This window comes from Lithohypha guttulata, assembly GCF_036872675.1.
Source record: "Lithohypha guttulata strain CCFEE 5908 chromosome Unknown scaffold_1, whole genome shotgun sequence".
Classification (NCBI taxonomy): Eukaryota; Fungi; Ascomycota; class Eurotiomycetes; order Chaetothyriales; family Trichomeriaceae; genus Lithohypha; species Lithohypha guttulata.
In genome coordinates, this window is record NW_027042750.1 from 3,914,099 (window position 1) to 3,939,222 (window position 25,124).

General features: G+C 49.2%; 8 protein-coding genes across 8 annotated transcripts; 4 read left to right on the plus strand and 4 right to left on the minus strand.

The window, feature by feature from the left end:
• Positions 1–643: 643 nt before the first annotated feature.
• Positions 644–4,290, plus strand: BUD2 (GTPase activating factor; the record flags this gene model as incomplete). The annotated part of the gene is made up of 2 exons (XM_064895812.1): positions 644–3,395; positions 3,440–4,290. 2 exons carry the CDS (start codon positions 644–646, stop codon positions 4,288–4,290), a joined length of 3,603 nt encoding a protein of 1,200 aa, XP_064758499.1.
• Positions 4,291–5,041: 751 nt separating this feature from the next.
• LTR64_001432 (uncharacterized protein) lies at positions 5,042–8,737 on the plus strand (the record flags this gene model as incomplete). The annotated part of the gene is made up of 1 exon (XM_064895813.1): positions 5,042–8,737. The coding sequence occupies one exon, from the start codon at positions 5,042–5,044 to the stop codon at positions 8,735–8,737; it is 3,696 nt and encodes a 1,231-aa protein (XP_064758500.1).
• A 391-nt stretch (positions 8,738–9,128) lies between these two features.
• On the minus strand, positions 9,129–10,434 carry LTR64_001433 (uncharacterized protein; the record flags this gene model as incomplete). The annotated part of the gene is made up of 2 exons (XM_064895814.1): positions 9,129–10,272; positions 10,397–10,434. The coding sequence occupies 2 exons, from the start codon at positions 10,432–10,434 to the stop codon at positions 9,129–9,131; spliced, it is 1,182 nt and encodes a 393-aa protein (XP_064758501.1).
• Positions 10,435–11,139: 705 nt separating this feature from the next.
• On the plus strand, positions 11,140–12,726 carry LTR64_001434 (uncharacterized protein; the record flags this gene model as incomplete). Its single annotated transcript, XM_064895815.1, has 2 exons — positions 11,140–11,173; positions 11,423–12,726. 2 exons carry the CDS (start codon positions 11,140–11,142, stop codon positions 12,724–12,726), a joined length of 1,338 nt encoding a protein of 445 aa, XP_064758502.1.
• A 513-nt stretch (positions 12,727–13,239) lies between these two features.
• Positions 13,240–14,594, plus strand: MRF1 (Peptide chain release factor 1, mitochondrial; the record flags this gene model as incomplete). The annotated part of the gene is made up of 2 exons (XM_064895816.1): positions 13,240–13,264; positions 13,372–14,594. The coding sequence occupies 2 exons, from the start codon at positions 13,240–13,242 to the stop codon at positions 14,592–14,594; spliced, it is 1,248 nt and encodes a 415-aa protein (XP_064758503.1).
• A 1,387-nt stretch (positions 14,595–15,981) lies between these two features.
• GBP2 (g-strand binding protein) lies at positions 15,982–17,740 on the minus strand (the record flags this gene model as incomplete). Its single annotated transcript, XM_064895817.1, has 8 exons — positions 15,982–16,260; positions 16,311–16,795; positions 16,843–16,894; positions 16,943–17,104; positions 17,158–17,251; positions 17,303–17,310; positions 17,422–17,474; positions 17,524–17,740. 8 exons carry the CDS (start codon positions 17,738–17,740, stop codon positions 15,982–15,984), a joined length of 1,350 nt encoding a protein of 449 aa, XP_064758504.1.
• A 2,428-nt stretch (positions 17,741–20,168) lies between these two features.
• LTR64_001437 (uncharacterized protein) lies at positions 20,169–21,188 on the minus strand (the record flags this gene model as incomplete). Its single annotated transcript, XM_064895818.1, has 2 exons — positions 20,169–20,591; positions 20,664–21,188. 2 exons carry the CDS (start codon positions 21,186–21,188, stop codon positions 20,169–20,171), a joined length of 948 nt encoding a protein of 315 aa, XP_064758505.1.
• A 509-nt stretch (positions 21,189–21,697) lies between these two features.
• On the minus strand, positions 21,698–22,967 carry LTR64_001438 (uncharacterized protein; the record flags this gene model as incomplete). The annotated part of the gene is made up of 2 exons (XM_064895819.1): positions 21,698–22,847; positions 22,894–22,967. The coding sequence occupies 2 exons, from the start codon at positions 22,965–22,967 to the stop codon at positions 21,698–21,700; spliced, it is 1,224 nt and encodes a 407-aa protein (XP_064758506.1).
• Between the last annotated feature and the right edge of the window lie 2,157 nt (positions 22,968–25,124).

Consider the following 25,124-nt stretch of genomic DNA (forward strand, 5'->3'; position numbering starts at 1 on the left):
ATGCTTGCAATATTCTCGAGAGCCAAGGACATGACATTCACTTTATCTGTGATAGAAAAGAAGTGCTGGGCATTAAAGTACCATGACTCGCGTAGATACGTAGTGTATCGCGAAGAAGACAATGGGATGTGCTGGCTCAACCTCAGCTTGGAGCCCCAAAACTAGTAGCCGTAGCTGGAGCTCCCAAGTTTCGGTTCTGTGCTTCTCTTCCTGCAGGTACTCCACTTCTTAACTCCAGCAATGGTTGAAGAGCGCAATTATTCCTCCACACTGCACAGGCATTTGTCTGCTGCGCAAATGCGTTGAGAGAGCGGGCTCCCATTTGTGAAATTGACAGGAAGACACTATGGTCTGCATGGATGTCAGTCCACCTCTTTTTCTTCTCTAGAGCCGGCCATGAAGTCTGAGGCGGAGGTGAAGGCTTGTAACACTACAGAGAGTCAGTACTGCATCTTTTTATGAAACCACTATTACTAGCGAGCCCAGAAAAACGATATACATACTAAACACACAATTTGGACGACCATATACTTGTCTCTGATGTGTACTAGACCATTGGTGAAGAGAATGCTAAATCCACGAAAACAAACGACCAGCCTTCGCCTTGGATCAGAGTTCCAACAAAGACCTCGAAGCCGCGAAGATGAAGAAGCACGATTGGGATCGCAATGGAGGTCACCATGGCGCACGCGAAGTCCGTCGCTTGAGCAGGAGGCGCAGCGACCTTCGTCGTGACCAGACCTATGGCGTCTCTTCTGATCGCACAATTCGTGCAGTAACTCCAGATTCGACCCCTGAAATCACCGCCCTGCCTTCGCCCTCCTCCTTCACGGCACACAATCCTCGTTCTCAAACCCAGGGGAATACCACTTCGGTGTCAAATACTACAGATGAAGAGAGTGGTGCGGATCGGCGCAAAGTCAAGAAGAAACAGAAAGATGTGGCACCAGTCGACACTTCTCCAAACAGTTCTTTCTTCGAGAAGACTAAAGGAAGACTGCGTTTAGGCTCAATTACAACACCGTCGACTTCGGTACCTCGTCTGGACGATCCTACACTCTCTATTGGCTTTCCTTCTGTCGTCCAAGCATCTGTCTTCCCCGATCTGAAAGATTTACAGCGTCAACTGCCGAAAGCCACACGTCGTACTTTCTCCTCTGATAGTACTACGACTGCTACTGCTTCCTCTATCAGATCACCTGTGATCTTCGAATCCGACTCGGAGAGGATTCTCAAGCTAATGAAGACTGTGTGTGGTCGCATGCACGGCATCCTGTTCTATCGCCTAAGTGGCTCAACTTCATGGCATTCTGGGTATTGTGCTATCAATGTGGCCCCAGGAAGCCTGGTTTGTCAAATGCGCGGGGTTGTTACTCAACAAGAGACCTTGATCCCTGATCTGAGAGGTTGTACCGTTCGCACCCATTACGATCCTGTAACTCAGACAACCCATCTTAGCGTCGTACTGCCCGTGTCAGGTTTTGGTTATGACCTACGTCCGTCTGTGCCCGAAACTTTTGATTCCTGGTTGGCGGCCTTGCTGTGTTGGCAGCCGCTAAAACCAAAGGGTATGTACAACAAGTTGGTCAAAACACAGTCCATGTCCACAGACAAGGCGAATGCGGGAAGTCGACGCTTGTCTGATCTCTCCACTCCACGAAGTGCTGCTGTGGTCAAGTCTAGTCAAATGCTCATGTGGGACGGAGCACTGCCGAGTGGATCGTGCCGCCGTCAAGCAAAACGCGTCAAGATTGGGCCATACGAACAACGCTCGTGGCGTCGTGTGAATTGTACGTTGCACGAGAATGGCACACTACGCCTTCTAGCCGAAGAAAACGCAACACCCATCAGATCTTTGAGGTTGAATAATCTCACTCGTTGTGCTGTGCAACGACTCGACGACTCAGTGCTCGGCGCGCCGTATTGCATTGCAATACATCCTCAATACACAGTTGGAATGATACAGTCTTCAGTTTCGGTTCCCCTCGCACTATCGTTGACTAGCAGAGTCGCTTTCGAGGCTTGGTTCGTTCTGCTTCAAGCCATGACTGTTCCCGAGCTATATGGTCCTGAGGTCGAAGCAGTTCCACGGAATAGACCCACTTCCAGTGGTGGCACTACAAGTCCTTCACGCCACATGTTCAGAATAGAGCGTTCTTTGAAAGTCAGAATAGTCGAGGCGAAGTTCCAAGAGGATGTCAGATGGCATCATCAGCAGAACTCGCGATACTGGAAGCCACTTCCCAACCCTGTTGTAGAAGGAGGATTTGACGTCTACGCTGACGTGCTTCTAGGACGTGACCTCAGAGCCCGAACTGTCAACAAGCCACTGTCGAGCTCAGTCTTCTGGGCGGAAGAATTTCACTTGGCCGATATACCTTCAGTCTTGACCAGGATTTCCATCGTTTTGAAAAAGGGTAATCCTGACGAAAGAGAATGGACCATGTTCCCCAGAGGTGAATACGAGATATCAGCTGAGGACGACAGTCCCGATTTCGAAGCTATAGAAGTTGCCTCTCACGATCCTGTCTATGCCAGAGTCGATGTTCAACTACAAGACCTTGAGCAGGACAAGATGATCGAGAAGTGGTGGGCCTTGATAGACAGCAACGGCACAAACATTGGTTCGGCACTCATCAAGCTCGTGATGGAAGAACATATTGTGCTTCTTGAATCCGAATATGCCGAGGTCTCAACGTTACTTCATAATTTCGACAACAGTCTCACGTCTCAATTAGGTCAGGTACTGGGCACAGAGCTCAAACAATTATCAAACATCCTGCTTGATATATTCCAGGCATCCGACAAAGCCGAGGAGTGGATCAACAATCTCGTCGAGGAGGAGATCGATGGTATTTATCGAGAACAGCCACCCAGTGTAAGAATGCGATTTTCGGGACGTATTCGTTCCAATGATTCTTATGAGTCCGCTGAGCAGCGCGAGCTCCTGGTCAGAGACCTCAGCAGGTCCGCGACTCTAGAAGCTAACCTGCTTTTCCGTGGGAATTCGCTTGTGACAAAAGCCTTGGACGCTCACATGAGACGCATCGGTAAGGAGTACCTCGAACGCACACTGGGTGAGAAGCTTCGGGCTATCGTTGCAAACAACCCCAATTGTGAGGTGGATCCGAACAAAATCTCTTCGACTGATCAGCTCGATCGTAATTGGGCGAATCTTATTGCACACACGACCAGTATATGGCAATCAATCGCTGCCTCTGTATCAAAATGTCCCGGTGGTATTCGTCAAGTCCTCAAACACGTGGGTTCTTGTGCTGAAGATAGATACGGTTCGTTCATTCGTACTGTGAGATATACGAGCGTCTCCGGGTTTCTGTTCCTCCGGCTGTTTTGTCCATGCATACTCAACCCTAGATTATTCGGCCTACTGGAAGGTAAGTTTTCTGCTCTTTGAATTATATGCGACTAACACTTTCAGATCACCCTTCTGAGAAGCCTAGAAGAACGCTCACTTTGATTGCCAAGGGTTTGATGTCTCTTGCGAATCTTGCAAAATTTGGGCAGAAAGAGCCATGGATGGAGCCGATGAATAAGTTCATCACGGCTGCGACCCCCGAGTTCAAAATCTTCATCGATGAGTTTTGTGCCTGGAGTCCGTCGATAGGTTCTTTTCACGAGCCACAGTACCAAGCAGCAGCTCAGGTGAGACAACGATTACCACCAGTGTCGAGGGAGGGTCTGCTCAGTCTACCTTTCTTGCTGGATGGACCAAGGTCGTTAGCAACACTCGTCGACCTATGGATGGAGCATGTGCCATCTAATATTATGGAAACCCCAACTGAAGAAAGCGTAAAGGCTTTTCACAACGCCTGTCTCAATCTTGGCCGCAAGACGAAAGAATGTATGGCAAATGCTGAGGTGGCTCAAGAACCAAACAGCAATCTAGAGCGACAATGGCAGAAGATGTTGAGCGAACAGCCAAAAGGTCGACTAAATCACAATCACAATCCTTTCGATGAGATGTATCCCGACAGTGAGATTACTGCTCTCCCACAGCCTGCGGATGCTCGAGGCTACGGCTCTCAGCGCTCTTTGGTCCGGCCAGGAGATAGTTCTGGTGAACGCGACGAAGCAAGATCTCTTCGGGAAGCTCCATTTCGAACTATGACCAGCTCCACAAACTCCTCGAATGTCTCGATTGAGGCCTTTGAAGATTATCGAAATCGGCAAAAAGCACGGGGTGGGGCTGGAAGGGGAAGGCACCTGGAGATTTTGAACCACAGAATCCCACGCGTTGAGAGTCCGACCGTGGAACCAAACCGTTTTTGAAGACTGACGATGGTATACGATTTGAATGATAACGAACTCTATTTATCCGTGATGTCGCTCTCCATAGCAGGCATCCTGCACGGTACGTGTATTATACATAATTTTAGAATGCATTCTGCTTGCTCTCATGACAATTGCACGTGATTTCGTGATACCGCGTCGACCCAAGCCACAACGCGCTAACATTACGACGAGCTTGCACTATTTCCTCGCTGTACAGACGTGGTCAGGTCAGCAAGCTTCGTTTTCTGGTAGCGCTACGTTCAGCGCGCCAAGGGCCTGTTCTCAAGATTCGAGATTATGGCATCTGGCGACCTTATACACCTTCGCTAGTTGATCACGTACAGGGATAAAGGTAGGAATCGTTTGTAAATAGTGGTGTACATGACTGTGGCATGGACACAATGCTGTATATCTCGTTGTTCCAGCAAGGTTTGATATGGAGAAAGGCAAATGCTTTAAACACAGCAGGTCCGTTGTTGAGGTCGGTGGTTCTAGACTTCTGGAAACAGAGGCCGAGATGTGGAAAAAGCGAGGGTACGGGCTGTTAAAGAGGTGAGTGAAGATTTCGAGCACTTTCATGCTTTCCTTCACTCCTCATTGTTATTATTCCTTCAAGTCTATATACTGGTGTTCTTCAGAGATGCTCGAGCTTCATTCCTACTTTAATAGATGTTTACAGTGAGACGAAGCTAACTAATCATTAGATAGCTGATCTTCCAAATCTCAAGCTCAAACTGCCCTCAACGTCATGCCACCCTCGCTCGAGGATATATCTGACCTCTCTTCCGCCGATGAACACACAGAGCTGAATGATGGGTTCAACTCGCCCACGTCCACACGATCGTCTGTAACGGCCAAAACAGCATCAGATGAATCAGAGACTATTCACATCTCCTCTACTATCGCAGAGGAGTCTAGCACTGCAGGAAAACCTCCACGGAACCCAACGCGAAAGCAAGTGACGATCGATGTACCCAAATTGAACTTCACAGCTCGTAGAGAACCAGAACTTGATACTCGAGGTAGCTGCATCTTAGAGAAGCAATTCCTAGATCAGCACTTTGCGTCTGGGGGAAGCTGCAGCCACCAGCCAGACTGGGTGAAAGCCGATCTGAACTCATTCAGAATTTATCAGAAGGTCCAGGGTGAAGCTAGCCTGGAATCCCTCCACAACGTGTCCCTTTATTTGCACAAAACAGACAAGATCTTCTATTTTGATGGTACATTATTATATCGCAAAGGAGTCTTAGAAGTGAAAGGCCTAGAAATCTCAAGTCTCCAAATAGACAATCTGGGCGGAACGACCCACAACTTAGAGCCATTGCACTCGTCGTGTACGGACGTTATCTACATCCAAACTCCAAGCAGCAGGATCTACAACTGTTACTACCTACTAAAATCTCCAAGCGCTGAATATCAGGCTGTTTACAAACAATTTGTTTGGCTGGCTAATTTTATGAAATACGTTATAGATTACCTAGAGTTTGCGACGGCAGAAGCAAAGAACGTCACCCTCTCCGATTTCAAACACGACTTCATTCGGAAACTGCAGGATTGGCATAAGAATAACGTGGACTTTGAACAATGGCATCAAATGTGTGGTCACATCACCGATCTTCGACGACATATCACCTCTCCTGAGTTTGCTGCTTTTATTGCTGGTCGAGCCGATGGCCTTAGTGACCAGCATATTGCTGCCCACGACTTGTGGAAAGGTATTGGCCAAGCTCTTGTGCCTGACAGATATGTACCAAAGATTTGGTCACAGACCCTGGTCACCCCCTATGCCGCTCGGTGTTTCCTGCAATCCTTCCCGTCCTGGAAACGGGTCATGAATGAGTATAGCTTTTGGCCAGTCGTAGACGAACGTCTAGCGCAAAGACAGAAATTGCTTGGTATTGGCAGGAATAGAAGCTGCAGTCAGCAGGAACATTTCGAAGTGGTTGAAGGGAAATCGTACAGTAAAGCTACGCTTCTTCTACAAGAAGCTGGCGTCAATCGGCACCAGAAATTCACCTCAGGATACGAGCTGCCAGGAAGGGTAGTCATCGCTCGAAACCACGAGGACGACTGCTTGTCGCACACGTGTTCCTGTCCTATACAATACGCACTTGTCCTTCGCTATTGCAGGAGAACCGGTCTTTACATTCGTTGGTTGTCGCTACCATCGCGGACAATCTGTGCCGGGCTCGATTGTGGGCGTAATGCCCGACATAAGCTTCCCTATTATTCAATGGGCAATGAATTACTCTACAGCGACGAATGCACCTGTTCTCCAATCTCTATAAGCGACGTTATAGCTTCACATTCAATCTCCGTCGACAAAGATCACGCTGAGCCTGGTCACGAACTCTTTGTATATCGTGAATTTTCTCTAACTCGCAAAGCTATTTCTGTTGGCTTAAAACGCAAGTCCTACAAGTGTCCCCAACATTCACGACCCTTAATAACCTTCCGCCCTTCGTACAATACAACAGATGAGGGTGAAGGACAAATGCCGAGGCCAGCGCGAATTCTTAGCATTTTCTCAGGAGCTGGACTTTTGGATGCTGGAATCGAAGAAGGTTCTAAACACCTCTTCAAGACCATCTATGCTGCGGATCTGCTATATGAGGCTTGTTTATCTATAGCAGCTAACCTCAAGGTTGGAAGTTGCGAAGTTCATCACGAAAACGTCAATACGTTGTGGGAGATGCTTGCTAAAGGAGAGCGGCCGCTTCCAGACGTTGATCTTTTTCTAGCCGGCTGTCCGTGTCAGGGCTTTTCATCACTTAACTGTCACAAAGATAGTGATGATTCTCTACGAAATTGCTCACTTCTTGTTCATACTTTATCGTGGGTCGAGCTGCTGCTGCCTAGGATGGTACTCATAGAAAATGTGCCTGGCATGGACAGGAGCACACCTAGTGCTGCGGGACAGGCGGTTTGTCATTTGGTCGGCTTGGGATATCAGACCCAGCTGATTACCATCAACGCTGCTGATTTTGGAGCTGCCACCAGTCGAAAACGCATCTTTATCATAGCTACTGCGCCAGGAATTGAGCTACTGACGATTCCTACAGCTACGCACGGTAAGGAGAGACATCAATCTTCTACAGTGACAGCTAGTAGTGTCACCACAGATCTAGCCGCTATCGAGAACTATACGACTCTAAATAGTGTTCAGCCGGACCACATACCGGCCTTCAACCTAAAGCCAATCGAGGTTGGTATAGTGAAGAAGATACCCCGAACAGTTCCTAAGGCCGGTAAAGTAATGGGTAACCTGTTTAGTGCACTTCCAAAACTGAATAAAGGAGAGCTCGAGTACTGGTACAAGCGAACTGACTGGCAGCGTAAGCCGAACGCGGGTACTTTACGACGGATACATCCTAATCACCCGAAGACTACTATAACCAAGACGATATCGTACTTGGACTCGAAGTCGAATGGCTCTATTCATTGGTCGCAAGACAGGGTTTTCAGTCTAGAGGAATTGCGTCGATGGCAGGGCGTACCGACACAGTACATTCTTATTGGTACTAGAACTCAGCAGGCAGGGCTTATCGGTAACTCAGTAGCCTGGGCAAGCTCGACGCTGCTAGGTAGGCTTCTTGCGGAAGTCTGGAGAGAAAGTCGTCACGCTTATCCATCTTCAGACGCAGCAGGTACCGAAGATATCATTGGGGGACGTAAACGGCTCATGGACAATCTAATCCACGAACTGACCGACTCTGATAACAGTGACGACTTCCAGGTCGTTGATCTAGACAGTGAGTTTGAGAGCATTAAAGCAAATTTTCCAGTCATGGTCAATGTACCTCTAGTCAGAGAGACTGCACCTAAAGCAGTTGAGAGACGCCAGTATCTCGTTAGTGTCGATATACCAGCGTCTCTCAGCTTACGACAGATTTCTGCGCAATCTCTAAGCTGTAATAGTGGAGATACTAAGGCTCTCACCACTCCGGATATAGAAGGTGTGGCCGACAAAGGCTGTCACGCAGATGGTACTACCACAAATGTCGATATAGGTACCGACGACGAGCTTCCGGAGCTCGACGTTATACTTACTCCTTCCCGTTCTAGCTCGGAAATGATCGAGATGAGCATCGAAACGCCTACAGTAAGGGTTTCCGACGAAGCCGTGACACACCGATGGACTGGAAGTCGAAACGGCGGGTCCAGTAGACGGCGAACGTATGTGGCAGACAGCCAGGATGACGAGGAAGAAGACGGATCACCTCTAAAGAGAGCACGTTTTTGTCGGGCAAATAAAGAACTTCGAGCTTCAAATGTGTTCGAAACACTATCGAGACGAATTCGATACACTCCGAGGACGGGACCCCGAAGTCTTTCTGGCGCAATCGAGCTGACTACACCAACTCGAAGCGAGGAGCGAGTAGGGACGATAATTAGCAATGCTGGCTCAAATCCACAAACACCTATTGTGCTTGATGATGACTGAGATTCAGGTCAGAAATATAGTCAACACGATGTGTGCTGTTTTGAAAAGAGACGGCGATGGTTTTGACGAAAAATGTACACAACAGAGCTTCCGCAGACAGACGGACAGCATTCGAGCTGAATGTATGGTAAGCAGCACAGACAACAGCTGTTGACGCAAGTGCGCAAACTAGGACAGTCTTGTACGGCTACTAGGCCTACTAGGGATGTCGGCTGTTTGACGAAGAGCTAATCACGAACGCAATACGACGCAACGAGAAGAAGAGCTTGGTGGTATGCGGGTCACAGGTTAGAAGAAATGTGATCATTTCCAGTTATTACATAAAGTACAGGGCTAACCACAGATATTATACACGATATTGGCCCAAACAAACTGAGCCAGCTCAACTACATCAATCTAGCTCAACATCCTCCAGTCTCGCACTGTCCTTCTCTCGTGCCTTCTTCTCCATATCATGTTTTATCCTGTTCTGAGTGTGTAGCAGCTTAGCAAGCCCATCGCTCTGCGCCTTCATCTGCCACCACTCCCTTGCGCGGTCACCGACATCCGTCTTATCTTTCTTCATTACATTCCTCCGAGCCTGTGGAACACGCTCGAGCAGCTCGATCGTCCTCTCATCGTACTCGACGCCATCTCTGCGCATATCTCTGATCAGGGATTGAAGCGCGTCGATGTCCGAGTATACCTCCCAGTAGAGCTGTAGGAGGGTATTGAAGAAGTGGCTAGTGCCGGCTAAGAGGTATGAAGTTGCTCCTAAGGATTTAATCCGGGGAAGAAGTGCCAGAGCGAAGCCGGAGGTTGGGAGATAGGCGGCGTACATGCGTAGTGCGAGGAGAGTGGCAGCCGGGTAGAGGATAGTGATTAGTGGTAGGAGAGGAGTGTTTGTAGGGACATTGGCGAGACTCGAGACGAGGACTGGTTGTGGTGATGTGGAGGAAGTGGGAGAGGAAGAGATGTCGTCGAGTGTAAGCTGGTAGGGATTGTGGAAACCCGTTGGAGATTGTGAGGTGGTCTGTGGGAGTCTAAGAGCAGGATGATGCAGGAGATCGATCATGCGTAGAACGTCGTTTTCGATAACCTTCCACAGAGCTTGATCTGGCGGTGTCGTGCGCGAAGTGAGAGCGGTTCTGAAGGAGGAGGTAATGTTCTCGAGGGTTGCGAGAGCTGCTGCACGTATCTGGTGTGATGGCATGGTCTGAGGAACTGTAGGTTCTGCATCTGTAGTTTCTGAGATCAGATCGTTTGCTGTATTGTTGAAAGGCTGATATGTATTTGGAGCGAAAAGGGACAGTATATGGCTAACGTCTATATCATGAAGGTGATCTTCAGAAGAGTCGGATATTGCAGACTCGAGAACTGGCTTCGGTAGCGAAGAAGATCCATCACTCTGGGAGGCAGGCGACGTAGTACTTGTCGAACTGATGCTATCGTCAACGGTATCGCCAAATTGTTGACGAATCCTTTCAAAGATTCGACGTTCTTCAGGAGTGATGGTCGAGGCTGGAATCTGTTTTAGCTGAGCTTGGCGAGGTTTCCTTTGAATAAGACCGAAAGGCGGATCGTTGTTAGATTCACTTCCTGGACGGGTTACTGCTTGTGAATGAGCATGTCGTATTGAGTTCAGGTGAGTTCTTGCGGTCCCTGTTGTGCTTTTCTTACACGACGGAATAATCCTCGTGTGATGCGAAAAGAGCCATAGTAGATCAGACCAGCCGTTTTGTATCCTTTTCATATCGACAAGCGCTCGAGAACCTGGCCACGATGATCAAGCCTTCGTCTCCCACTTCCACGACTCTAATCGAGTCCTACACCATGCCTTCTGCTGTCGTTGGTGGCATGTAAGCCTCAGGCACGGCAAAATTAATGCCTGAGGCATAAGTCGCTTATAGCCGGTCCGCGTCACGGCTCGGACGTGGTGATAGTCTCCCACGCTTCTACCGCTACAGATAGCAGGTACACTACACATGCTTCAATGTTCTAAATCGACTCAAAGACAAAATCGTTGGAAAGTCTCAAACTTGCAAGACACCCACGCTCAGTCCCGACAATTTCGTCTTCATTCTACGTTACGACGTGGGGAACAATAGCAAACCATTCCCAGTGTGACTCGACACTTTCAGCACCGACGTAGTCGTCTGCCTGCCCGAACAATAAGAACACGCCATTGCCTGCAGAGGTACACCGATAATACATCTACTGGTCAAACGTCTTTTCTTCAGTCTGCGCACACCACCCTGCAATCTGGCCTTGCATGGTCAACCATGAACCGATTATCTGGTCACGCGCCTGCGCAAGGCAATCGACCACCGAATGGTTCGCACCAGCGCACACAGTCTTACAACACCATGCCGATACCTACGCAGAGCAACGGACATGTAAGAGAGAGGAATGATTCTTTCAGTATGGCTAGAAGCCCTCCAGCTCTGGCAGGCAAGAGTAAGTCCACTATAACTAGCAATAGCAAGATATACTAAAGCTTTCGCAGACACCAAACATGTCCCTTGTAAATTCTTCAGACAGGGTCAATGTCAAGCTGGTAATTCTTGTCCATTCAACCATAACCTGGATCCCATGGCACATCTGGCTCCATGCAAATATTTTATGAAGGTTAGTCGTACAGTCGCTCCTGACGTTCAGGCTGACCTAGGAAGGGAAATTGCAAGTTCGGCGCAAAGTGTGCTCTAGGTCATTATCTACCTAATGGACACCGTGTGAATAAGGGGGACCTACGGCCATATCATGCCACGAACACGAATGGGTACGATCTCAATGGCAAAAATCAGAATGATCCTCCTCCTCCATTTCCCTCAATAGACGAACCCTACCTTGGCTCCAATCCTCCACAAGACTACTACCCCGACATTCCTTTCCTTGAAGACGAGTACGATTCCCATCCTGACAGATACAACGACGCGTTCCGAAATGACAAACCATATGATATTCCCATTGGCTCACCTCCCACGTCACATTTTGGTTCTCCTCCAAGTGATATACGCTCACCTCGACACAAATGGCCTTCTGCCCTTGACGCTCCGTTACCTCCATCCTATACTGGTAGCGTACCCAACTATGCTACCATAGGTCATGTAAGTGGTTCTGTCCCTGATAAGTTCGGCCTAGCAAGCCCTGCGAATTCAACCATTTCACAAAACGTGGCTGGTCCTGGAGTAAAAGAGAGTCTTATTCAGCCACCCACACAAAACCCAAAGACAACGCCTCTTGGAGCTTCACCAGCCCATGCCGAGACCAGTATTGGTGGACGAATCTTGTACTCGGAGAAATATCGCCAGAAGTCAAGACCACCAATGTCTTCAAGCTTGCCTGTACGCGACTTCGACACCAGACTTGGCCTCGATTCAGACCTACCACTCTTGCCCAGTGATTTACATGATGAACTATTGACTACAGGCGACAAGATGCGAGGATTCTCACGACCCGAGCAAGAGACTAGTGGCAGCTTTAAGGAAGGCTCCGATAGCTTGGCTATTCCGAGGAGATCATCGAACGTGGTTGGTTCACCGCCTGCCGCTAGCAGTCCCTCACGATTCCATCACATATTTAAGGAACAGAAAGAGAAGAGCTCAAACATCGGCGTTGTTGGCTCCCCACTGCGAGAGTCCTGGTTACTTGGCGGAGATTCCACTGTTTCGTCCAGACCTGGCATGCAGATGTCGGGAATCTCCCAAGCTCTTGGTCAAATGAACCTAGACAGAACAGAGACTGGCGATTCCACTGGATTGAGACCCAACAATATACGGGGTGGGTATGCTCGACAGATCTCGAGTCCGGGCCTGACTTCGACACGAATTGACGAGGAAGGCGATCCAGCTACTTTCTTCCCTATGGACGATGAGAGCACGCGTAGAGGAGCTGTGGCCTGGAACGACAGTCAGAACTCGACCTCGAGGAAGACTACGGGAGAGGTCAGTATGCCACGTGGTATGCCAATCAAGAATGGTGTCAAGCCTATCTTTGGCTTTCACGGCTAGACGACACGAGAGTACGAAGATTTTACGAAGCAACGACTGGTGTTAACAACCACGGAAGGAACACTCATGCATTTTTGAAATTGAACAACTGGAAAGGGAAGCAAGTTAGGTGTTCGGAGGATGGTGCTACGCATAAGGACTAATGACACACAGCATGGATGGTGAAGATCATTGCAAGCAAGGAAAAAGCTTGGGAGCATATGAGATACCCTAGAAGTGCCTAGCTGGCTGGTATAGCTATTCTTTTTTTTAAGAGCTTTGTTGAGATCTTAAGTGTAGACCAATAAATCTCTGTACAGTCACGATCCCAGACTTCAATGTCGTATTCATTCGTTGCCTCTAGACAGAAGGACTGCCGATTCTGCCACTTTCAATATGCGTCACGTGTTTTCGCGATTCTTATACAGAAAGTATTTATCGGCTGCTGAATATCATTACAATGTGGATGAGTACCAAGTAGTTCTTCTTGCTCGCGTTTTGAGGCATGTTGAGCAGCCGCTGGCAATGCTCGAGATGCCTTGGACGCTATCTTCGCACGGTAGCTAGGCTACAACCTCGCCGTCGGTGGCTGTCAACAAGTACGCTCAACTCTTAAATTCCTAACATCGATTTCAATCGGTTTCAGCAAAACTAACCTGAGCGTAGCATCGACGAGTACAACTAGTGATACAGTGAGCCCAACTCTACTCGAAAAAGCACGCGCGTTTGCAACAGAACACGCAACCCTCTCCAAACAAAACGCAGAAGACTACAATCTTGAAGTTGCAAAACGGATTGGAGAGATCGGACCAGTTACTGCGGCTCTGAAAGAATATGAAGAGGCTCACGTTTCTGTGTCTGAGCTGGAGTCTATTCTCGTAGATCCTGCTGCCGATGCAGAACTACGTGAATTGGCAGTAACAGATCTGGACACTACTCGTACCTCTCTCCCGAGCCTGGCGCAGACGTTGAAGACTGCCCTCATACCGCCTCATCCATTTTCCTCGTTCCCATGCCTGTTAGAAATACACCCGGGAGCTGGAGGATCGGAAGCTTCCATATTTGCCCACGATTTACTCCAAATGTACATTAACATGGCAACACGGCTCGGCTTACAACATCAACTCACCTCATATTCCGGCGACGAATCCGCACCGTCTGGCACAGTCGCACTCACAGAAGCAATCCTCGAAATCTCCGCTCCCAACACCTACGATATATTCCGTCCTGAAGCAGGCGTCCATCGCGTCCAGCGCATCCCAGCAACCGAAAAGAAGGGCCGCACCCATACATCCGCAGTCAGTGTCCTGGTCCTGCCCTCTCTACCCGAACGAGCCGAAGACAGTGATCTGAACTACGAAGATCCCAGCAGCGACTACTACATCGACCCAACAGAAGTCCACAGCGAAGCCATGCGAGCCCGCGGCGCAGGCGGCCAACACGTCAATAAAACCGAATCCGCAGTTCGACTTACCCACATCCCCACCGGTCTCGTGGTGCGAATGCAAGAATCACGATCTCAGCACAAAAACAGAGAAAAAGCATGGAATATATTGCGCTCAAAGCTCGCAGCTCGCAGACGTGAAGAACGAGAAGTTGAAATTGCCAATTTGAGACGCAATGTGATGGGCGGTGTGGGTCGGACGGGTCGTGAGGACAAAGTACGTACGTATAACTGGACGCAGAATAGAGTGACTGACCACAGGAGTGGTTGGGAGGGCAATAATTTGGATGATGTGCTTGCTGGTGGCCGCACTTTGGAGGATTGTATGGATAGTGTGAGGGAGTGGATGAGAGAAGGAGAGGTGCTGGGTATGCTGGCTGAAGACGAGATGAAGAGGAAGCAGGAGGAAAAGGGCGATGATAACAAGAGTAGTGGTAGAAAATAATTCTTCACATTGCATCTTGCAGTAGATTGCAAGACAGAAGTTCAAATCTCTACCTCGCAAACCGGCTCTCTGTTGCATGCACGCATCCGTCAGAAGAGACAGTATGACCACGTTCTGCGTCCGACTCGTACGGATTCAAGAATGTGTTTTTCAAACAATTGTTTGTCGTGCTCTGGCTCGCCGCGAATCACTTCTGGCCACGTACAGCAATATAAAAAGACTGTCAGTAACGACCAGCTGTCTTGTATCTAACATCTTCACTCTACATACACCCAAAACATCGACCATGCACACACCATACGATGCCACAACCACGCCCACATTCACCATCGTCCTCTTGCTCACACTCGCATTCGCGCAGATCGTTCTCTTCTCGTATCGAAGGACCATATACCCAGCCTATCGAAGCACAAGACACCTTTTGCAACAAGGACAAGGATATATGACAGCAACGGTATACCACCAATCATTGTATACAGTAGCTTACTTCGTGCCGCATTCCAGTCTGCCACTTCACATGCAATGCCGAATCGCTGGGGCTGCAGGACTCGCTGGTCAAAAACTGTATCAGTTTCAAATCTCAGGCTCTTTCTTCTGTGGCTCGAGCTTGGTAGACTTGGTCGTCTGTCAGATCGCCCTTTGCCAGTAAGCAGTAGGGCATCGCTCACTGGTCGCCTTTTCGGATGTGCTCCGAGAGAGTATATCGACCAGCTGCGCAAGGGCGTGCAGGCTTCAAGTGTTTGACTGCCTACTGCAAGGCGCCTGCCTATACCAGCCAACTTGAACCTGGCTCACCCAATAATGCAGTGCAGTAAGAAGGCAGACGCGGCATGGGTCCCACGTTGGGTGCGCCTACCTTCTTTACTGATCAACGGCACCACCGTGCGGCTCTTCCCTTCGTCTGATCTGTCGACTTGTCCCATCATCACGTACCAAGCACCCTGCCTCGTCAGCCATATTGCCTACAATCCAATCGCTCGTTCTTACTGCACACATGGCCAGTGTTCCCAGCAAATCGTCACAACATAGCACCAGCAGCACTCGAAATCCAGACTGCCACACTCCGAACTTCGTAAAGACCGTGTCCCTGGCTAGATACTACTTCTTCCAGCTATACCGTTTGGTGTCAATCTTCTTTTCCATACTAAACATTTTTGCGGTCCTAGTGACCGGACCCTGCATTCACTCAATCTCTGAACAATTTTCGGTGTACAATCAAGCTGGTGTTCGAGTATCCGCAAAACGATCGTTTGTGTCAACCACAGTTAGCTTCTTTGACAAGGTGATGGTAGGGTCGTATCCATTCCTACGAGCTGTATTCATGCGGGACTTCCACCTCTGCTTAACTCTGCTCGATCGCAATGTGTAGGTCCTGCCTCTTGGTTGCTTACATCATCTGATCTTGAGTCATACCACCATCAGCCTCCATGGAGTCTCCTCCGTTCTGGTTTGAGTATTTGACATAGGATAAACCAAGAGGCCGACCACCATAGACATAACCAGTGAACTTGGTGATAGCAGTCTCGGCGTTGTCTGCAGAGTCAAACTCGACCACACCCGTACCACTTGATCGTCCATTGCCCTCATACTTGATCTCGGCTCGCTCCACTTTTCCGATAGTCGTGAATAGTTCGATCAGATCATCGTTGCTTGTTGACCAAGGTAGCTGCAAATGGTTAGTAGTGATCAGAGAAATCCAAGGGCTGTTCGACTTACGTTGCGAACATAGATAAGCGGTCCTCGCTCGCCTCCACTGGTAGCGAAGTCGGTGAAGGCGTTGGGCGCAGCAGCCTCCTGAGAACCACTGTAGCCTCCACTTGGAGGACCGCTGTAACCAGCTCCACCACTATATCCGCCACGACCGCCATAGCCTCCACCAAATCCTCCACGGCCGCCAAAGCCACCACGTCCCATAAATCCTCCTCCGCGCATGCCGTAGCCACCACCGCCATACCCACCTCTTGCACCGAAGCCGCCTCCATAGCCGCCTCCCATGCCGCCTTGAAAGCCGCCGCCAGCACCAGCGTTCGCATATCTATCTTCTCGAACCTCGAGAGCCCGGCCTTGCCAATCGTAACCGTTGAATTGTTGGATGGCGTTTCGTGCATCGTTGGGACTCTCGAAGGCAACAATACCTGTGCCTTTTGGTCTGCCAGTGGCGTCAACATGCACATCGGCTCGCACAACACTCCCTTCTTGTGCTACACATTGTCAGTGAATATAGCCCATATGTATTCATCACTCCTACCTGCACCACGAAAGAGGTCTTTCAGGTCCTGCCAACCAACGTTGAAAGGTAGCTAGTACTCAGTTAACAGTGCTGTGCAGATCAGTTTGGGGGAACAAACGTTGGAAATGTAGAGTTGTCGGCCACCACCTCCGGCTGCGCCTCCCATGGGGCCGCCCTGCTGGCCACCATAGCCAGCACCACCTTGGAAGCCGCCACGCATGCCGCCACCAAAGTCGCCTCGATTGGGTGGTCCAGTGAATCGGGGTTCTGTCTCTCGATCCTGCAGGATTTTCATCAATAAACAGCTAGAGAACGCGACTCGCCAGCACTTACTTCTCGGACATATACCAGTCGTCCCATTAAGCTTTGGTTGCTAAGACTTGCGATGGCTGTTTGAGCTTGATCTCTGGTTGCATATTCCACAATACTAATGATAGTCAGTAAATGCTCGAATTGATGAATAGATCAGTAGACTTACCCGCATCCCTACACGACCAAGGACAAGGTCCAACCGTCAATCCAACGTCCAACAAGAAAAACACGGATAAAACAAGGGGAAGACCAGTAAAACCAGCCAAATCACACAATGGCGCCCACCTTCGACATTCCGTTGGGAAGTAATAATACGTCAGCGAAGAGAACTTCTCCAGCTATGCGACCCGTTAGCTAAATCCTCGCTTGCGACCATACTAAATATACCTTGTCGCATGAAATCTTTAAGGTGATGCCACTTGACGTCGTAGGCGAGGTTACCGACATAGACTCGTCGATCTTGTTGAGAAGATTCGCGCACAGACGCCATCATTTGTTCTTTGGCAGCAGCTCTATCTTCAAAGGATCGAGGTGGACCTCCACCTCTTCCGCCGCTGTAGTTCGATCCGGAATAACCTCCAGATGGATTCTGTGTACCACTCATGGGGCTTCTTGATCGGCGATCTCTATCACGATCACCTCTATCGCGGTCGCTTCGTCTGTAATCGTCACCTCGGCTGCGGGAACGTTCTCGAGAGTAGGAGCGTCGACTTCGGCGTGGGCTTCGTGAGCGCGAGCGTCTTCGCGGTGATCTGGATCGTTCTCTCTGAGGCATCTGTTAGAATTTTGATGTTGTGCTGACTTTTGGGGATTCAACGTTGAGGCAACAATTTCAGGTCTACCAACTACCCAACGGCTTAACAGCGGCAAATGCGCCTAGCCCTGCCGAAAGTGGGGTGTGGTACGGGAATATGTGCCTTAATTGTGGTTGTCAAGTGCCAGTGAGATGTAATCAAGTGTTGCAACACATTTGAAACTGGTGAGGCTGTGAAAGCAAAAGTTCGCAAGAGGGCTGATGCAGAAATTGTGATAATGTCAGATGACTCGAACTTACTGTCTCGTTGGTTAGCTGATGTCCTCTAATGCCTCGATATTAGGTAGCAAGAAAGAGAAGGTGATTGATAGAGACTCAAAGCAGTAGATTGCAAGCGTAATACGTTCCAACAGATGTGGCTGCAGGTGTCCGAAAGGGCCGCAAAGTTAGAGGAGGATAGAGGAATAGAGAAGTACGAACCCATGATGACTAGTCCTGATTTGCCGAGCTGTTACGGCAGAATAGGAACACAGCGGTTCTTCTACAAGATCAGGATCGATATGCACGAGAGAGTACTGGGAAGAGACCAGCTAACAAGGTTGTCCGGAGTGGGACGAGTTCTGCAGTAGCAGGTGCGTGACGCGATGACTCGTAAGGAAGACAGTGTTCCAACAAGCGATCGGTGCCGCAAAACCTCAAGGTTGCAAATGCTACTGTGTTGCAATAGTACAATCTTTTTGCAATCTAGTAGAACGGTTAGCTTGGAAATGAAATTCGTCGATAGACTGTGAATGGCTGTAAGGATTTGACTTTGTCCAAAGGAGTTTACCAAGTGTCGAGGACTCTGAGGCAGAAAACCGAGCCAAGCAGCCACAGTAATGTAATCAGCCTCCATGAACCCTGCTCGGTCATGCTCTCCAAGTGGATCATCCAGCAGCAAGTGTGTTGGTGTTTAAAGGCATGAGGTACGACCCATGTGTGATTTAGGGAATTCTCCTTACATTGACTGGATTACTCCTTTATAGCAGAGTCCAGTTTCTCGCAGGTTTGCGGTTGTCGCACCGTCAGTTAATGCCCAAGTTGACTGGCTCGAAGTCAAGGATTCTTGTACGATAGAGATTGTGCGCTCGGTTTGGAGTCGTGACTGAGAACAACAACACTGGGATTGGGTGCGGAGTCCGAAGTGATCGATCAGCCAGGCAAAACGGCTTGTGAAGAGCAACGCGTATTGACCAGGATGTGGCTGAGTTCACAGACAGACAAGGCACTATAGGGACTGCTGCAGCTGCAACTTTCGCAGCCTAGGAAATGTGATGTGACTGGACTATGCAGCAAGACCGAATCGCATTCGAGAGAGCGTTGCGGATGGGAAGTGAGCGCAGGAACTCAGGCCAGTAGCAAGCACGACTGCGCACAAAGAAGCCAAAGCTGCGCAGCTAGCTAGTACACATCAAGTCTAGCGTATGCAACGAAGACCAACCCTGGCAGGCGCGACCATGCACGACGGAGTAGGTGTCTTCACACCAACAACTCACCAGGTAGTAGATCAGCCTTTCGATCGGCTTGAAGACAGGCAACCTCTGCTTCTTGAGCTGAAACCATCAAGTCGCTGGTGTATAGCATTTGGATTGGTAGCTGCTCAGTAGGGAGCTCCTCAGGTTCAGGTGCGCAACGCAACATGCAGTAAGAGCTTCCGCTTCCAAGAATACTAATCAGTTGTGAATCGTGAGATACACATCTCAAGGTTCACCCACATGCAGGAGCTTTTTGCACAGCTAGCAAATCCATGTCCTTCTTGTGGTCGAGCCTCGAAGATCAATGATGATCGCTGTGAGTCTTATGTTCAAAACATTTTGTTCCTGGCAACTGCTTTAAGTGCCACTCCAACGACGTTGATTGTCCACCACGGATTTGGTTGCACAATCTTGACCTAGGCGGAGCCTTCCGTGTCAAGGAATCTTTTTATGTTGCCTTCAAAAAGCCCACCACATGACTGTCTCTATAGCTAGACAAGCAGCAGCTCGAATAAGGAGACACAGACACTTTGCACACCACAGGCTCTGCACGAACACTATAGCACTATCAATACAGCGACCGAAGTTGCACAACCAGGAGCGTCAAAAGTGCACCATGCACAGTAAGTTGAATCGCTCGTGTACATTTCGCATTCTATACCCCAACTCAGGCCTCCTTGGAAACTTGTTCCGTACTTCGGCGGCCAGGTTGGTTTGCTGCTTGATGCTAGCCTGCTTCGCATGAAGCATTCAACATCCTAGGTTTACCGATTTGCATAGATCTCGGCCAGGTTGAACTTCCTCAACCCCTCATAGCCAATGTTGTAGCGGTCGTTCTCCGTGTTGTCAACAACGCTCATTCCTACCCATCCACGATATACCTCCACAATTATACCCTTCTCGTAATGCTTCAAATCCACCTTATGCCTATTGTTTCCCACCTCCTGAACTTTGTCGGCAACGAGCTTGATGATGTGATCTCTGTCCAACTGCTCGTTGTTCCGTATCGTAGGCCTGATAGAGAACCTGACACCGGCAATATTGCCTTCGCGATCAGCTCCAAATTTGCTGGTGAGCACATCTTCACAAGCACGTTCCAGTCCTTGTCCCAATGCCTTGCCCAGATTACTTAGTGGCGTAAGACGCTTGACGAACCTGCTCTTCTGTGGCGAAGTCTTGTCGGCCGCCTGTAAACAGAGTTGGTGGACAACATCAACCGGATCAAGTAATGATCCTGGCGGGAATCTCAAAAAAGATACACAGGGTATGTCCAGTGTGATCAGCTGCATGACTTTGCGCGTTCTTCCTTGCTCGTCTGACGGTGTGGTAGTCTTGCCTTTCAAGTCCTGGAGCTCTGCCTGGACGTCTGCTTCGATGCCCTGAGGAAATTGCCTTTCGGTGCTTTCAGCTGAATGAGCTTCCTCGTCCTTCGGAGCGATCTCCGCTGTAATAGAACTGCCGCTTGCATCGACCCCCAGGTTCTCGATATATTCCAGTACGAGATCGTGCAACTCGAGTAGACATTTCTTCTCACGTCCTTTGTCGCTGGTGACGAATATTCCCTTGTCTCCAGTGCATATCACAGAAGGCTGAGAGAACGTTCGTGGTGTATCTGATTTCTTTGAAGGGCCATAGTGTTGCTTCTTGCCTCGTCCTTTCGGATTGGTAGTACCAGATCTTGTACCATTGCCTTGAGTACTGTTCACGGATACAGTGTTGTCTGACAATTGTGACGTGCTAGGAGCAGTTTTGATCCTTTTCGAAGGTCTTTCTGACTCCTCCATCTTAGGTGTAGATCAAAATGTCAAGAGTGATAGACGAAGTATGGGTACAGAGAATTCACTATTAGAGTGGGCCGAACTAATACCCACGACCCAAAATACGTGTCGAACTGCCACTACTAACAGGAATACACTGTAGTACTCATTGTCCCGAGTCGATGACTAAATTTCTTACACCATTACCGAGTCGTCTGAAACGGGCAACTGAGAACCCCAAGTAGGTTCTTTTCTGATAAACTCAGCAACACACGTCAGAGTTGAGTGGTTTTCTTACGGGTGCAAGAAATGCGGACATTAAATTAACAATAAATTAACCAACGCTTTGATCGCTCCAGAGATATCAATTCAACATATTCAACCGTAGGCACCGTATCACTTCGTATCATCTTAGTCCCATTACGTCAAAAATATTAAGTAGTACATCTCGTAGCTCCATATGTTCGATATGCTACGCTGGTAGCTACAAAAGTGAATCGCTTCAAATGAGAGGAGACATCAGTCTGAAACCCGCATCATGCACCAATTGTGGCATCATCGGTCCAACCACCATCTTGCACAAAGTTGCTCCAAAAGCTCTCGCCAGGAGTGTTTTGGCCAGATGCTATACTGTAGGGACTAATGCCCTCCTTGCCTGGAACGCTGAGGTGATCCAGGCCCAAAGGATCTAGATGCGAGGACGGGAAATTTCCTTCGAATGTTGGGTGCTGCTTCCGACCAGACGCAGCTCCCTGGGGCTCTGTCGTCGTGGCCAATACAGAAGGTGCCAATGTTGCTGACATGCCCTGGCTGACAGCAGGGTGATATGGCATTGGCTTCATGCCATGGTTGAAGTCGTTGCCCCACGGGTAATATGGGCTGCCTACGTATTGCTCGGAACCATGCATCAACGATGCTGAAAACTGGTCGTTCATGTTCAGCGCAGGAACACCAGCCAGCATTTGCTGGGATTCTGGAGGCAGAGATGTGGTGAACGGTGTCATATCTTGCCAATAAGGGTTGAAATGTGTTTGTGGAATGATTGCAGACTGTGTCTGGCGTAAATAGTCAGGATCTGCTTTAACAGCGCCAGTATCGATTGCAGACGGGACTGTCGAAGGCGTCGACATACGACGATGATCAAGAGACATCGACACAGGAGTTGGCGGAGTTTGAGCTTTGCTCGTAGGCATTACAGCAGATGAGTATGCTCGACCATGGTTCTGTCGAAACCCGGGATGATGAGGGGAAGGATAGGGTGCTTGCCGATAGGCTCCCAATGGTGCAGGATGCTGAGGCGCAGGTTGTTGCTGATGCTGTATCGACGGCTGGAACATGTTTGGTCGGGATTGATTATAGGGCATCTGCTGTTGCCCGTACTGCTGATTGTAGGAATTGTTGGCCATCTGTTCTACCGCGTTCCTCATAGCTACTTGATTAGTCAAGTAAGCTGCGAGTCGCCGATTGAAGTCAGACGACCCTGTCTGGAGATGGGCTGTGAGTCTTCTGTATTGCATCGGCAGGTCGTCGTCTTCTTCTTCATACATCTCTTCGTTGATGACGTCTTGCTCAGTGACTCGCAACGACCTTCCTGTTCGTCGCTTGTGAATCTCAGAAGCTCTTCTGGCAGACTCAACCCTCGCTTCGAGGCTGCGATCGCTTCTCCGCGATGCTGCAATGTATGCTCTAAATAGGATTAGTTAAGCCTGCATTCCTAGCTGAGGTGACATACCTTTCTTGGTTCTCCTCGTGCGTCCTCTCAGTCTTCACAGCTTTCGCTGGCGGAATTGTCCTTGTTGGGGGCATAGTACAAGTCAAACGGGTGGCAAGGAGATGTAGGGCAATAAGAACTGCGAAGTCGCGATGAGGTTGTATCGTCGACACTGATCAGATCCCGTGACACTGGGAGGCCAATACTCGAGTACTCTGGTGGAAAGGATGTCAAGCTGGCTCTGCAACACGCGAGACTGAATCACAATTATCTAGTCAACAACGTTCTTCTGATGCTGAAGTCGTGACTGATTGTGCAAGTTTTCGAAGAAGGCGACGTTCTCCAGGTAAAGGCGATATGTGCTGCGTGTGGGAAATGGAAGGATACAAAAAGGGCGTGATAATTAGGGTTCTTTGGAAAAATGCTAGGGAAGACCAGTAGTGGAGGGTCAACGTCAGGCCGCAACTCAAGACCGGGCGGAGTGGTTGGAAGTATCAAGGTTATACGCTTTTTCCTTTTGGACATGCGAATCTCTAGCGATCGGCAGTAAAGATCTGGTCGGTTTAGAACAGCAGAAGCGGCATAACGCCTCCCTGGAGACCTGATCGTACAGCAGCAGGGTCGAAACGATGGGCTCCAAGTGAACCAGAACGAATGGTTGCGGTATCAATCCCGTTGCCGAGGAGGGCAAGCTCGATGCGCTAAAGCCGGTGGTTTGAGCGGACGTTGATAATTTGTGTCAGGTCGCGATAGGTGGACACCAAGTATGAGCTGTACTCGCGATACAAGCGGTATATCAGGCAGTGCAGAGCTGCATGGCACAGATCTTGACAGGGGACGACCGGAAATGCTTTTGGTTGACGGAAATCTCGTAAGAGGAGAGCAAATGCTGTGGCGTGAGCGATCAGCTCAAATTTGGCGCTTGCATTCGGCGACAAGATTGATAAGGACAAACGGCCGGCCCTCCCCAGCGCTCAAGCCTTTCAAGGGCTTGCAATTATCGCCAGCAAGGATGGCCATGCACCTGCTTCGGAAACGAGATCTTGCTTCACAGCTGGAGGCAAACTGGTTTCCTTAGATCGTGCCTAGGAACGCAAGAAGGTGGCGCTCTTCAAGCTCAATATTGGTGGAATTTGAAGCTAACCACGTTCAGCGCAGATTTAGACTTCAGCGAACGATACACAGAGTTCTACACAAACCTGATAAAAGGAAGCCACTGTATATTGACTGGTCGGAGGTGGTAACCGCTATGGAGAAAGCCGTCCTGGAGGTGAGGGGAACTAACTGTTAGAAGAAGGTGCGAACGATCGCGTGGAGTTTGCTGTTTGCTGCATTCTGCTTGGATGTCTTTTTTGTTAGCTTTGCTGGCAGACCCACTTGGCAAGTCTCCGTGCTGCTGAATGGCGAAATGGCGAGCAGAGCACTCAACCCCTCAGTTGTCTTTTAGTGCAAAAAGAAGAGCATGCCTTTTCCGAGTAAGACAATCGCTGGTTAGGTGTGCTGTAAATGGTGCTTAGTTTCCGTAAAACAATTGTGTGCTTCTTGGTAAGTATTGTCGTATAGTCGCATGAGGTATACGGAATCGTGTCAGCGGAGCTCAGACTTCATTCGCTCAAGCAAGCGCCAGTAACGTGCTGATCCATTGCTGTCAGATCTCGATCTTTCGCATTTTCGATTCCTATCCGGCCCCAACGGTTGTGCCCAGCCTTGGATAAATCGCCCGTGGTTGTTTAGTGCCAGATCTTAGCGCCGGTTCAGCATCGGAATGACAACGCCCTGGACTTGATCACCGCAAGTTTGCGTTTCAGACACATTTGGAAGAGCCGCTTGTTTAATTGCAATATATACGTAGATCATGCTTTTAGCAGCACTTACTATAGCTATATCTCTTTCAGACATAGGCAATAGAAATCCGAGATGTGCGTTGTGATGGTTCAATGAAGGTACTATAGACTTCCGGGTTGATAGATGCTTGACCGCCATCGACGTTTCATGAGGTGACCTGATAGTACGGAGTACTCGAGTAGCGACTCTTACCAGCTCGCGTTTAGGGACCAACAGAACAACGTTTTCCACACCAATCAAGGGGATAATGTTATGGATCACAGTACATTTCCAGTCTGCTCACACTCTAGAATGATGTGAGCTAAAGAGATTCCATTTAATTGTGCATGGAGCGCTTTTCCACGAACTGACCATTCGGACACGGTGACAAGCTTGGACGCCACTGTACGAGATGGGATCCAGCTGGC